Source organism: Lynx rufus, unplaced genomic scaffold (assembly GCF_022079265.1).
Source record: "Lynx rufus isolate CCGP_SWC_20201006 ecotype Redwood Valley unplaced genomic scaffold, mLynRuf1.p SCAF_1, whole genome shotgun sequence".
NCBI lineage: Eukaryota > Metazoa > Chordata > Mammalia > Carnivora > Felidae > Lynx > Lynx rufus.
In genome coordinates this window covers 114,051,857-114,066,599 of record NW_025814823.1, presented here as the reverse complement: position 1 = coordinate 114,066,599, position 14,743 = coordinate 114,051,857, and the positions used below count along the sequence as shown (strand labels likewise).

Here is a 14,743-nt window from a genome sequence, read left to right as displayed (position 1 = left end):
TTAGGCAAGTTGGAGCCCAATTCAGGACTGTAAAAACCGACCTTTCACAGGTGCCTAGGATATGTGTTGCTTTGACTTCCTCTAAGATGAAAGAAAAATTAAGAATGATGGGGTGCCCCTATGGTGCCACATATTTTCTTATTTAATCCTTATAACAACCCTGTGAGGCAAAGATAGATAACCCTCTTTTTACAAGTTTGGGCCTTGAGGTTTATAGAGGTTTAGATTTATTGGGGAATAGGTGGCAGGGTCAGGATTCAAATCCAAGTCAGTCGGCCCCGAAGCACCTGCCTTCCACTATGCAGGCTGCCACCTTTAATACTCTCTGTTCTGTTTATCCATTGGCATTAGATACACTTATAAGTGGGCAAAGAGTAAAACTTAAATATATGAGCAAAACAAAACACCAAGGCAGTAGGCCAGCCCTCATCTCTTTCCAGAAGTTTCTGGAGTGAATGGAAGGTGTGAAGCAAGGATAAGAGAGGAGGCTCAGCATCCCAGCAGCCTAGCTCTGTCACTTCCCAGCCATCTAACACTAGGAAAGTACTCAACCTTTTTTTTCTTTAAGTTTAGTTATCTATTTTTTGAGAGAGCACAAGTAAGGGAGGGGCAGAAAGAAGGAGAGACAGAATCCAAAGCTGGCTCTGCACCATCAGCCCAGAGCCCAGTGCTGCACTCGAACTTAGGAACTGTGAGATCATGACCTCAGTTGAGACCAAGAGTCAGATGCTTAACTTACTGAGCCAGCGCAGAGCCCCACGCAGGGCTCCAACTTACAAAACCATGAGTTCATGACCTGAGCTGAAACCAGGAGTCAGACGCTTACCCGACTTGAGCCACCCAGGTGTCCCAGTACTCAACCTTTCTAAACCTCAGTCTTCTCATCTGATAAAAATAGCACCTGTCCTTATAGGATTGTTTGGGGGTATAATGAGATAATCCATATAAAGGCTGCATCTCTATGTGAGCGAATGCTAGCTGGTACTACAGCTGTTTTGACGGTCATGGATGCTCTTGGGAATAGCGGGAGAAGTTTCTATCCTCAAAAGCCCTTGTAAAGTCCTCAGCTTGTGACCCTGTTGACCACAGGTCGAAGGGGTCAGTGAAATGTTCTGTGAATCTCTGAACCTCAGTCCTTCTCAGGTGCTGAGGCATATACTTGCCAGCCCTTATGTGTGCCCTGCATTTTATACTTTGGATGGTACTACTGCCCCCTGGTGGCAGCATATCCTTCTTGAAGAAAAGGTTCCCCTAAGCAGAGGGACTGAAGGGGCCTGAGATCCCAGTCTCAGAATCCAACCTCCTACTGTCCTGTGGGAAACTGACCAAAGGTAGACATGGACATCTGGCCTCCAGCACAGGCTCACTTCTACAAGAAGGGCTATCTGTGGACCTGGGTTCCAGGGAAAATTAAAGAGGCCTTTGAGACCCCTGGTCACAACCTCAATCAGGTGTCCACAACTCAAACTTAAAGATGTTAGAAAATAGTTCTTGGGTCATTATGGCAAAGTAGGGATTAGATCTGGAGAGGAAGGGGGTCAGAGGCAATGGGCATGAGCACTGTTGTGTGAGAATCCCCCTGCTGCTTTTAAAGGACTGTCTTTAGAACACCTCTGGAAGAGGTTGTCTCAGTAAACCTCAGTTGACCTTGAAACTTTGAAATAGTATAACCCTCTGGGGTTGGCTGATCTTGGTGGAGGAGGACGCAGGAAAGTCTTAGGCAGACCTGCACCAACAGTGACTTCTGGGGAAGGTGGTTTTGTTTGTTTGTTTTTGATAGCTAACATTTATTAGTCTTTATTAAATACTTTGAAATATTGTAGAGTGTAATATGTTAAAACTTTTTAGTTGTGATTATATATATATATGTGTGTGTGTGTGTGTGTATATAAAACATAAACTTCATCATTTTGACCAGTTTTAAGTGTACACTTCAGTGTGTTAATTGTATTCACCATGCTGTACAACCATCACATACCCATCCTTAAAACTTTCATATCACCCCAAATTGAAACTCTGTATGGTGAAGCATTAAATCTCTGGGAGAAATTCTCATTCAAGCTGAATGCACCTTTGGGAGAAGTAGCTGTTTATGCATTTCACCTTCCATCTGAGATTTGTAAGAGATCTTCTCTCTTCCTTTTTAATTTTTTTAACCGACCCTAAAAGCTTATGACTTGTCCCAACTTGGGTCAGTCCCTTAGTGTGGGTGGGGGGGATTAGGGAAACCTTCCCCCAAAATGGAGTGTTCCTGGGGATCACTTCTGGGGAAGGAGGTGCCCATTGGTGAGAGAGGCCCTGTCATACCAGTCCTTCTTTTCCTGCCAGCTCCAATGCTACCCATTAGGTGATGGCCTGGCCACATTTCCATTGATAGCTACAGGTGAGACTCAGTCAGCCCTTGTGCATGACCAGCTTGAGGGCTGAGATAATTGAGATGGGGAGGCCATTCTCTTTCTTTGACTGGACTTGAGTGCCTCAGGGTCAGAACCCATTTCTTGTTCATCTTTTTCTTCCTGGAGTCCAGCACTGGGCTGTCCAACAATGAGACGTTCCATCATCGTTAGCTATTGAATCAAATTGATCTCTCCTGATAGCACCTAAATACTCCAGCAAAGAAAACATGAAGTGGCCTCTGAAGACCATACTACCCCTTACAGATAAGCCACATAGCAATTGACCCAGGCCACAGGACAGAGATTTGAGAATTGAGCACTTGCATGGTTTCACCCTTGGTGTTGCTCACGAAATATTTAGGCTTATACTTGCTGAGCATCTGCTTTGGCACATCGCTTTGGAGTATGTGAAGAAGCCATAGTTCCAGCTTGGATAGGGTCCAAGATGAGGTCTGTAGGTGGGACTTTGGTGCAGGACATTCTTTGTCCTCTAATATCACCATTCTTTATAGAGCACCTCATTGGCCAGTTTTGTCCCTGCAGCTTTCACTGTAAGAAAATGAATAGGAGTTTTCCTTGACTGTCACTTTGTCATACTCCATGCTGCCAAACGTTGACCAATGGATTCTGCTCTCTTCCTTTTTCCCTCTCTCTCCTCTCAAATGTCTGACCATTTGCCCTAAACATTATAAAGCATTCATATTAGGAGGAATGTGGGATGAAGCCTTCAGCACAGCTAATTATCTTTGTTTTGCATAATTCCATTTAAGCCTGCAAACTAACATAACAAACACAACCACTGAGGTTGTATGTCTTTCTGTTTGATGCCAGAACTTAATAACTTCACCCCACTGTGTTCTTGAAATGCAGGAGGTGGGCACTAAGTTGTAAGTATGTGGTCTTTCTCTTGGGGTCTGAGATGATGTGGTGGGTGAATAAAAGAGTGTGGGAATACAAGAATGACTCAGGAGACAGTGTGGGAAATACAGCTGAAGTCTGCTCTTGGATCACCTGTGGGTTATTACCTCCAGACGGTTGAAGAAGAAGCTTTGATAAAGAATAACAACACCTGTAAGGACTTCCTCATCGAGGCCATGAAATACCACCTGCTGCCTCTGGATCAGAGGCTCTTGATTAAGAACCCAAGGACCAAGCCCAGGACTCCAGTCAGCCTGCCCAAGGTAAGCCCCAGCCCAGTCAGTGCCAGCTGTCAGGGCTGTGTTCTGGGAAAGTGGCCTTCCATTGCTGGCTCCAAGTCTTTCCTCACCTGTGGCTGCCTTGCTTCTTGGTTGCATTTACCAGCTAAGAGATGGAGTCTGCTGGTTCATTTTGAATCTGCTGGTACCTCTCTCTTGCAGGGTCTTCCTGTCCTAAGAATTTCAAGGTAACCTCCAGAGGCACCAGAGAGTTTTGAGAATAACTCCTTCGTCTCCTCTCCTTATTTGGTCCGGGTTCTATTTGTGTTGGAAGCAGAGGAATGGCTTTGTGTTTCTTGACTTAGTGATTTCTAGGCCATTATTTGAATTTGAATGGTCCTAGTCTGGCCCTTTTCTCTCACCGCAGAGCCCTACAGAACAGTTAGGGCTGCCAGACCGGATATTGGCTGCTTTGGTTCCTTGCAAGGCCCTGCCTCTCTCTAGTCCTCAGGTCTTTCATCTACAGAATGAAAGGTCCTGCACTGGCTGGTGTCTAAAGTCCATTCCAGGTTGGCCTTCCAGTAGGCCGTCTAGGATCCTAAAACGCTGACGTCTCAGGAAAGGTCCCAGCCAACCCAGGAGGAAAGGTGAGCAGAGAGGAGTGAGTTGTGTTGACTCAGCTACCGCACAGCCGGCAGCCCCAGGACATTGTGTAGGCCTTTGCTTTGTCCTCCTCCTCCTCCTCTTTCTGTCTGGCTTCCCTACTCCTTGTCTGCTGCTTCCAGGAAGGGTTTCAGAGTGCTGGAGAAGCATATTGTCCAAGACCAGATGTTGAGATTCTCCAGGGTCTGTGCTTCCTCTCCACTCTGTGTTGTGACCCTGGGTGATGGAGAGTTTAGTGGGTACAGTGTGGATGAAGGTTATAAATCTCCCAGATAATAATACGAGTCACTGGCATTTGCTGAGTGCTGCTTCAGGGGCAAACAGTAAGCTGAAAGGTATCACAGTAGAGCTTTCTTAATCCCCTCAATAGCCCTGTACGGTAGAGGCAGGTATCCTACTGTACACAGAGGAAACGGAAGGTCAGAGAGATTAAGTGACTTGCCCAAGGTCAACACAGCCAGTGTAGTAGAGCCAGTGTTTGAATGGTGTCTTTCTCACCCTCCAAACCTGTTCTGTGAACCCACACCATCCTGCACCTGGCTTCATCTTTGTAAACCTGAGTGTATGTACCTACTTGTCAGCTTCCTATCGCCCAGCGCATGTTAGAAGGTGCAGCCACCAGGCAAGGGCCTTGGTCTGGCTGGCCATTTGTCTTCCTGCGTGTTGATGCTTTGGTTTTATTTTATTGAAATATTGCACTGAAATGACTTCATATTTTTCAAAATGAAAATAACTTTGCTTTCTTCAATTATAGAAATATATGGTCATTGCAGACTGTTAAAAGGCTACTACATTTTTGAAATAAAGTAAAAATCACCTGAAATTCCTCCACTCAGGGGCAATCACTGCTGTTACCTTGGTGAATTTTCTCCCAGACATATCTCTGTGCACCTAGTCACAAATAGATAAAAAATGTATACTTTCAGATAAATGGAATCTTGTTCCACAGATTGAATATCATTTTTATCTCCTACTCAACAGACTACTTTCATCATTATCAGTATAGGTGAAACCAGCATTAAATTATAATAGGTACATGGAATTTAATTATGTTTATGTACCATTACTTATTTAACTGTCCTCTATTGATGGACCTTTTTATCATCTCCATTTTTTTTTATATTACAAACATTTCTATGTAATTTATGACCTCTTGTTTTAGTTTGCATTTCTTGTAAGTGAGACTCTAATGTTGGTTTCATACGATTATGGCTTTTGTATTTCTTTTTTAGGGGAATTTTCTGTTTCTGTACTTTGCCCATTTTTCTATTGGACTGTATGTTTTTAATTAATGGTGTTTTTTTTTAATGTTAATTTATTTTGAAAGGGAGACAGAGAGTGCAATGAGCAGAGGAGGGGCAGAGAGAGAGAGAGAGAGAGAGAGAGAGAGAGTCCCAAGCAGGCTCTGTGCTATCAGCACAGAGCCCAGCGTGGGGCTTGATCTCAGGAACCATGAAATCATGACCTGAACCAAAACCAAGAGTTGGACACTTAACTGAATGAGCCATCCAAGGGCTCCTATTAATGGTTTTTAAGGGCTGTTTTTAATTTAAAGGGATTAGGCTTTCGTGTGTATTTCATATATTTTTTTCTTAGTTTGCAGTTTGCCTTTAAACTTAATTATAGCATTTTTTTGAATCCCCAAAAACAGTTTTAAGTAGTTAAATTGATATGTCTTTTGCTTTATAGCTTAGGTTTTACATCCTGCTTAGAAATGTTTTCTATACTCTCAGATTAAAGAAAAAAGACTCCCATGTTTTCTCAAGTACTTTAACGATTTCTGTTTTACATTTGAATCTTTGATGCACTTAGAATTTATTTTAGTATAAGGAGAGAGGGTAGGAATCCAGCTTTATTCCTATTGCAAATGATGAGCCAGTTGTGCCAAGGTTGTTTTATTGAATAATCTCCCTTTCCCCCCATCAATCTGAATACCACCTTCATTATGATCTAAATTTACATAAGCTTGTCTATTGAGGTCTTGAGATTATTGATTCTAAGATGGACTGTTGTTTTACATGGAGGAGGCTTTCTGCATCCTGGGTTCCCAGCTGGCATTGTTGCATGTCTTTGTGGCTTTTCTCCTTGGAAAAGGAGGTTCTTATCCTATATGTTAACAAGTCACCAACATCTTTTGCTGGGGAGTGTGTTCTGGAACTAAGGCAATGGTGCAGAACTGGCCCAGTTTCTTTGTGTGGAAACCATACGTAGTTACCTTTCCTTTTCTAGACTCCACATCGAGTTTTTACCACACACACCCACAAGAAGACAGTTTTAAAAATCAAAGCCAAGTTTGTGTCTGAGTCCAAACTCCACCTGCTGAGACCACCCCTCCCTTTTGACATAACGAATCTGTAATTGGTAACAGTCCACCCCTCTTTAATGAGACCACGGTTGTCCCACTGTCCTCTCTACTCCTTAGGAAACACTATTTTCAGAATGAAAATGTTTAGATTCTTGAGCACATAGAGTTCTGTGGGGAGCTAGAATCAAGACTTCTTGTGAATCTGTTGAAGGAATTTTAAAAAAGACATTGCTGCTCTTAACTTCATTGTTCCCCTAACTTTAATCCTTGAATGATTTAAGGTTACATTGTCCAACCTGCTTCTCAAACTCTACTCTGTCACCATTGTTTGGACACTTAAATTAGTGAGGGGAACCCCACTGTAGGTTTGAGGAGTGGGGTATGCTGAGGGAAACTATCACTTTGAGGATTATCAGAGGTAATTATCTCATTAAATCATCACAATATTAGGGCTGCACTATTGATATCCCTCCTTTACTGAGTTTACTCAGAGAGGTTAAGTAACTTGCCCAGTTACACAGCTAGTAAGTGCAGAGCTGGGGTTTGAACCAAGGTCTGTTCCACTCCAAAGTCTATGTTTGTTCTTTTATACTAGATTGCTTCCCAGAGACAGGTTTTCAGCTTTTGGTGACAAAGTAAAAGTAAAGTAAAGTCTTATACCATCCCACTCATCTTATTAAGAGATGCATTTCCAATACATTTACTACTTTTTATTTTCAAATTAAGACTTTATATTTTTAGAGCTATTTTAGGTTCACTACAAAATTGAGGGTAAGGTACAACAATTTTCCATATACCTTCTGCCCCTACACATGCATAGTTTCCCCCATCATCAACATCCCAGATTGTTTTCTTTTAAATTCAGTTTTACAGAGGTATTACAAATTATACACAATAAAATTCACTAGGGAGACAATTTGATGAATTTCGAGAAATGCATGTAGTCATTCACTAACATCCTAATCAAAATATGGAATATTTTAAGCACTCCACAAAGTTTCTTTGTGCTGCTCTCTAGTCAAGTCCCTTCTTGTAGCCCCCCAGGCCTTGGCAACTAATGATGTGATTTCTGTCCCTCTAGCTTTGTCTTCTCTAGAATGTTATATAAATGACATCATGACATATGTAGCCTTTTGAGCTTTCCTTCTTTATCTTAGCATAATGCTTTTAAGATTTATCCACATTGTCGCATGTATAAAGAGTTTGCTCCTTTTTATTGCTGAGTAATATTCTATCACATGGACGTCCTATAATTTGTTTATCCATTCACCATTTGATGGACATTTGGATGTCTACTTTTGGCTTTTACAAATAAAGCTATTTGAACATTCACTTACAGATCCTTGTTTGGACTTACATTTTAATTTCTCTTGGGTAAATACCTAGGAATAGGATTGCTGGTAAGTATATGTTTAAATTGATAAGAAATTGCTTATATTTAAATTTACAAGAAACTGTTTCTCAAGACATTCGAGACAACTGTTTTTCAAGCTGTACCATTATGCATTCCCATCTGCAAGGTACGAGAGTTCCAGTTACTCCACAGTACTTAACGCTACTTATTATCTGTTTTAAACCATTTTAGCCACTGTAGTAGGTATGTGTGGTTTTAATTTGAATTTCTCTAAGGACTACTGATGTTGAGCATCTTTTCATGTGTTTATTTGCCGTCTATATATCTTCACTGGTGAAGTCTATTCACATTTTTTCCCCCTTAAAAGAATTGGGTTATTTTATTCTTATTGAATTGTAAGAATCCTGTATATATTGTGGATATGTCTTTTATCAAATCTACATTTTGCAAGTATTTTCTCCCAAACTGTGCTTTGTCTTTTTTATTTTCTTAGCAGTATCTTTGGGAGAGTAGAAGTTTTAAATTTTGTTAAATTTTTTTCTGTTAAGATTCATGTATTTTGTGTTTTATCTAAAAAAAAATCTTTGCATAATCTATGATCACAGAGATTTTCTCCTATGATTTTTTTCCTAGAAATTTTAATGTTTTAGGTTTTACATTTGGGTCTATGATCTATTTTGAGATTGCTTTTTAATATGGTGTGTGAGATAAGGGTCAAGGTTCATTTATTTGTACATGAATGTCCACAGCATTTATTGGAAATATTCTCTTTTATCCATTGAGTAGGTTTGACATCTCTGTTGTAAATAATTGGCTATTTGTGTGTTGGTGTATATCTGGACCCTATTCTGTTCCTGTTATCTGTTTATCTGTTTTTACACCGATACCATGTTGCCTTGACCACTAACTTAGTAGTAAGTCTTGAAATCAGGTAGTGTGAGTCCTCCAGTTTTGTTTTTCAAAGTTGTGTTGTCTATTCTAGGTCCTTTGCATGTTCATTTATCATTTAGAATCAGCTTGACTGTTTCTACAAAAAAGACTTTGATAAAGATTGTGCTAAATTTTTAGAATCAATTAGGGGGAATTCACATATTAGCAATAAAGTAGTTCTCCCTTATCCCTGGGGGATACGTTCCAAGTCCCTCCATGCATGGCTGAATCTGCAGATCAGATTATACCGAACCCTATATATACTATTTTCTTCCTATAGATACACACTTACAATAAAGTTTAATTTATAAATTAGGCACAGTAAGAGATTAACAGCAATAACTAGTGGTAAAATAGAAAAATGGTAACAATATCCTGTAATAAAAGTTATATAAATGTGGTTTCTTTGTCTCTCAAAATATCTTAATGTACGGACTCACCCTTCCTCTTGTGATGATGAGGGATGATAAAATGCCTACAAGATGAGCTGAAGGGAGGGGAGTGATGTAGGCTACTATTGACCTTCTGACTATACATCTGAAGGAGGGTCGTCTGCTTCTAGACCAAGGTTTATCATAGGTAACTGAAACTGCAGAAAGCAAAACTGTAGATGGTGGGAGAAGACTACTGTACTAAATCTTCTGACCCATGAACACAGTATATATCTCCACTTATTTTTGTCTTAAAAAAAATTTTTTTAACGTTTATTTATTTTTGAGAGAGAGAGACAGAACATGAGCATGGGAGGGGCAGAGAGAGGGGGAGACACAGAATCTGAAGCAGGCTCCAGGCTCTGAGCTGTTAGCATGAGCCCGACATGGGGTTGGAACGCACAAACTGCAAGATCATGACCCAAGCTGAAGTTGGACGCCCAACCTCCTGAGCCATCTAAGTGCCCCTACTTTTGTCTTGTTTAATTTCTCTTAGCAACATTTTGTAGTTCTCAATGTATGATTCTTAGAGATCTTTTGTCAGATTTATTCCTAGATATTTCATAGTTTTTGATGCTCTTATAAATGTTTTTTTAAGTCTAATTTCTAACAGTTTATTGCTACTATATAGAAATACAATTGATGAGAAAGGTTATTTAATGGAGGAGAGGTCCTTCATTGGCTTCTGAAAAACAGGGGCAGTAATTGCAGAAGATAACCATGTTCCCTGGGTTCACACTTTAGGGAGGTATTCAGGGTTCTCTTTAAGACTGTTACTCCTTCATGAAACTATAGGTACCATGATAGCATGTGTTATTTATCTCTGTTCTTGGCACATAGCCTGGAGTCTAACAAAGGGTGGACAATAGTAAAACGTTTCATGAATGAAAGATACATATGTGTGTATGTGTGTGTGTATATATACATATATATAAAAGATTGTATTTTTAATTTTTTGAAGTTTATTTATTTTGAGAGAGAGAGAGAGAGAGCAGAAAAGTAAGTGCATGTGAGTGGGGAAGGGGCAAAGAGAGACAGAGAAGGAGAATCCCAAGTAGGCTCCACACTCAGTGCAGAGCCCAATGTGGGGCCCAATCCCATGACCGTGAAATCACGACCTAAGCCAGTATCAAGAGTCAGATGCATGGGATGTCTGGATGGCTCAGTTGGTTAAGTGCGTTGGCTGAGGTTATGATCTCTCAGTCCATGATTTCGAGCCTCGCATCAGGCTGTCTGCTGACAGCTTAGGATTCTGTGTCTCTCTCTCTTTCTGTTCCTCCTCTGCTCACATGGTCTTTCCTCTCTCAAAAATAAATAAACATTAAAAAAAAAAAGAGTCAGATGCTTAACTGATTGAGCCACCCCAGTGTCCCAGGTTTTATTTAAATTTTTTTTTTCAACGTTTATTTATTTTGGGGACAGAGAGAGACAGAGCATGAATTGGGGAGGGGCAGAGAGAGAGGGAGACACAGAATCGGAAACAGGCTCCAGGCTCTGAGCCATCAGCCCAGAGCCCGACGCGGGGCTCGAACCCACGGACCGCGAGATCGTGACCTGGCTGAAGTCGGACGCTCAACCGACTGCGCCACCCAGGCGCCCCCCAGGTTTTATTTTAGAGTAATCCCTACACCCAGCTTGGGGCTCGAACTTACAACCCTGAGATCAAGAGTTGCACACTCTACTGATTAAGCCAGGCAGGCACCCTGAAGGAGGTATATTTTTTAAAGAAATAACCTCATGGAGATTTAGTATTGACCATTTCTATCAACCCTAGTTGTTTTCCAATACTGTCCACATCCATACATGTGTTTTTGCATGAATGCAGTGAGGATTTATCCCCTGCTTCATACTCTCCTTTGATCACTAATGAGATTGACTCTAGGACATGTGGTTCAGCCCACAGGTCCAGTATTGAATGAATCTGGTTGTTGTTCTGGGGGTTTAGATAGGTTTTGAAGTATTGAGATAAAAAATAGCACCAGTAATAAACTAATAAACCATCATGCATGCATTAACTCATTAATTTATTTATTCACTCATTCAACACACTTGCATTAAGAAGTCACTAACTGCCAGGCACAGGGCTTGGTGCTAGAGCCACAAAGCCTCAGATGAGTTGGTCCCTTCCTCATAGTGCTCCATATTCAGGGGAAGAGAGACAGATGTAAAAGGACAATTACAATGGACCATGTAAGTGCCACACTGGAGGTATGGGTAGGACAGTCTGGGAGCATGGAGAGGGGTGAGGGATTAGGGAAAACTTTCTTCAGGAGCTGACCCCTGAGCTGAGCCCAAGTCAAATGGATATCGTCTGTGAGAGGGAACATCCAGAAATTGGTTTAAATAACTGCAGGAGAGGACTGGCCCCCAGCCTCCAATGTGTTTTGTCCTTCCCTGGGTCATTGTCCTTATCACCAAAGGCATTCATGATGACACAAGAATGATTGTATAAATACACTTTCCTTATGTTTCAGGCAAAGCACTTTATGTACAGTATATTATCCTCATAACAACCCTGGAAGTTCTAATGTTGGAGAAGACTCCATGTTGGAGATTCAGTGAGATTGAATGACCCCAGGGTTTCACAGCCAAGTGGCAGCATGAAGGTTTGGATCTGGGTCTGGCCGACTCAAAACCTGTACTTTTTGACCAGTGTACAATACTAATTCCACAGTGATGATAATAGGAGATAATGATAACTTCCCTAATGTGAGCACTCAGAATGTGCCAATCACTGGGCTAAGTGATGTACATTTATTGTCTCCTAGGATTTACATCTTAATTATCCCCATTTTACACATGAGAAATTAGATTTTGGGTTATGTCACCTACTCATTATGTACTAAGTTATCCATTTCTGTGTTACAAATTACCTAATCTTGGTGGCTTAACACAATAAAGGTTTATTATCTTAATGTTTCTGTGGGTAGGAGTTCCAGAGTGTCTCTGCTGGGTCATCCTGGCCCAGGGCCTCTTGTAAATTTGTAGTGGAGCTCTCAGTTAGGGCAGCAGCCATCTCCAGGCTTATTTGGCAGGGGGAAGGTTGCAGGGTGGGGGGGATCTGATTCTAAGTTCACTGTCATGGTGAGTTTCTTTCATCAGGCAAGAAGCTTCTACAAGTTTCTACAAGCTTCTTTACCCTCTCAGCCTCTCCCTAAGTTGCCCAAGTGTCCTCATGATATGGCAACTAGTTTCCCCCAGGGTGAGTGATTCTACAGCAAGACAATGAGAGAACATGCTCAAGACAGAAACTGTAGTCTTTTTATAACCTGTTCTCCTAATGATATCCCATCACTTTGGCTGTATTTTATCTGCTGGGTGCAGGTCAGTAAGTCCAGCCCACGCTCAAGGGAAGGGGAATCAAATACCATCTCTTGAATGAAGGACTATTAAATAATTTGTTACACACCTTTAAATCCCAGCTAGCAAATAGTAGACCTGAGATTCAAACACAGGATGATTGGTACTAGACCCTGTGCTTTTAACTGTTCTATTATATGGCTTCCATATTTCATAAAAGCATTTTTGCTGGGTACTGTGTGGAAAGAAACTCGAGATAGAAATAGGTAAGTGGCCAAATAAGTGGAAGAAGAAAAATAAGGAGATAATTGGACTACAGGAACAGCTGCAGGAATTGCAAGGGCAGGCTGGTCTGGGCTTTCATGAATTCAGTCCAGATAGGCTTCCTGACAGAGCAGTCTTTGAGAAACAAAGTGGTAGAGAGAGATTTGCCCTGTTTTCATCAGTTCTCAACAGCAAACCTGTTTGCCAGTCAAGCTCCCTCCCTGAAAGAAATAGGGCTCTGCCTTGAGATAGCTGTAGAGGCGAATGAGGGTGTTTTTTCCTGGGCCACATATGCACAAATCATACTGACACATTCAAGCTGGAACAGCTAATAGCATCATCTGGGCTCCCACACATGCACCGCCCAGTCCTTCCCCAAGGCTGGGTTGCCATGGACAACCAGAGGCTGTCTCCCAGTTGCTCAAAACACTCCTACGTTACCCTGTTCCACAGATGGCAGCAGAGAAATGAGGTCCCAGCAAGATGCAAATGAGCCTTTGGAGATGTACTGAGCCTGGCACTTTGCATTGTCATTTCAGTTCAAGTGACATCTCTATTCAGCAATTTTAAAATGACACCGAAAAGCCATTTGGGCCAGAAGTAGGCAGCTTCCTCCCTAGTTGGGCTGTCCAGTAGATGGTGTTGGAGAAAAGGCTATTGGCAGGGTGGGTAGGATGACTTCTCACCTGGGCCAGGCTCCTGGATCGGCACTGCTCCTTTTCCATCTTGATCCTTCAGATGGACCCAGGCCACACCTAGAAAACACCTGGGGCCCTCAAAAAGTCCCACCATCACCCTGGAATTAGTGGTGTTCACTCTTCTCTTTACAGATCATGTAAGTGTCCTTTTCTACCATTTATTGGGAGTCTGTTTTTTAACAACTGTTTTAAACAATAGTAATGATGCTGGTGTTGATCAAATACTAGAAGCTAACATTTAGTATATACGATTTACCAAGCTGTGTGCTAAGTGCTTTATGACATTTAAGGCTCCTGGCCTCCACAAGAGAAACATCCTATTATGTTGATGTTACAGGTAATGGCAGTGAGGTTTGGCAAGGTTAAATGTCTTGCCCACGGTCACACAGCTATTTAGTGACTGGGCTGCTATTTGAGCCCAGATGTGCCTGACTCCAAAGTCCATATTCTCACTCCTGTCTTCCCTGGGTCTTGCTCTCACATTCCTGGTTCTCCAACTCCCATTGTCTCTGCGCTTTGGCTGTCGGTCCTTGCCTAGAGCATCTGTTGCTCAGGAACCTGCGGGGACAAGTCTTCTGCCTCGACCTCGACATGCTCCTCGGAAGAATTGGTGTTAGCCCTGCGGCCCCACGCACCAGGGTAAGAGAGAGTCTCGCTTCCTGCCCTGGCCCGAGGGACCGACTGGCTGGGCCTGCCTTCTGCCCAGCTCACCGGTCATGGAAGAGAGTTTGGACACACACTCCACTCTTGCCTGATGACAACAGTGTACAGAGCCCACGTTGTTCCTATCACCCTACTGGAGAGTCTGATGACTTAGAGGTTAGGATCCTGACTCACAAGTGAGCCAGAAGTCTCTGCTCTGTTCACCTGCTGTACCTCTCCCTGGCTAGTCTTGGGTACCTCCTGGTTCTCACACAGAGTGGTTGTCATACTCTGTGAGGAGTGACTAACATGTCTTCGCTGCTCCAGTCATGCTGCTAGAGTCAGAATCCTCCGTGGGAGGAGATAGTCTTATATATTTATTTAAAAACCATCTCGCTAGGCTGGGAGTGAACTTTCCTTCCTAAGGAATCATCAGGTAGTCTTTCCATGGTCTCACTAAGCTCCCTAAAATAAATGGCCATTTGGACTTTCCACAATGACAGTGTTTTCCTTGGGAGTTATCCAACAGCCATGCCGTCCATGGTTGTGTCTGGCTTACCTGTATTCTGTCAACCAGAACTCTCCATCCACCAGAACTCCTGTAGCCTTCAACACGGTGGCAGA

General features: G+C 42.1%; 1 protein-coding gene across 1 annotated transcript in view; it reads left to right on the top strand.

The window, feature by feature from the left end:
* Window positions 1-14,743, top strand: part of KLHL3 (kelch like family member 3) — an 82,219-nt gene that overhangs the window by 47,853 nt on the left and 19,623 nt on the right. Inside the window, exon 6 of the mRNA XM_047097448.1 lies at window positions 3,428-3,577. Within this exon, the coding sequence (XP_046953404.1) occupies window positions 3,428-3,577 (150 nt within the window). The remainder of the gene's footprint in view (window positions 1-3,427; window positions 3,578-14,743) is intronic.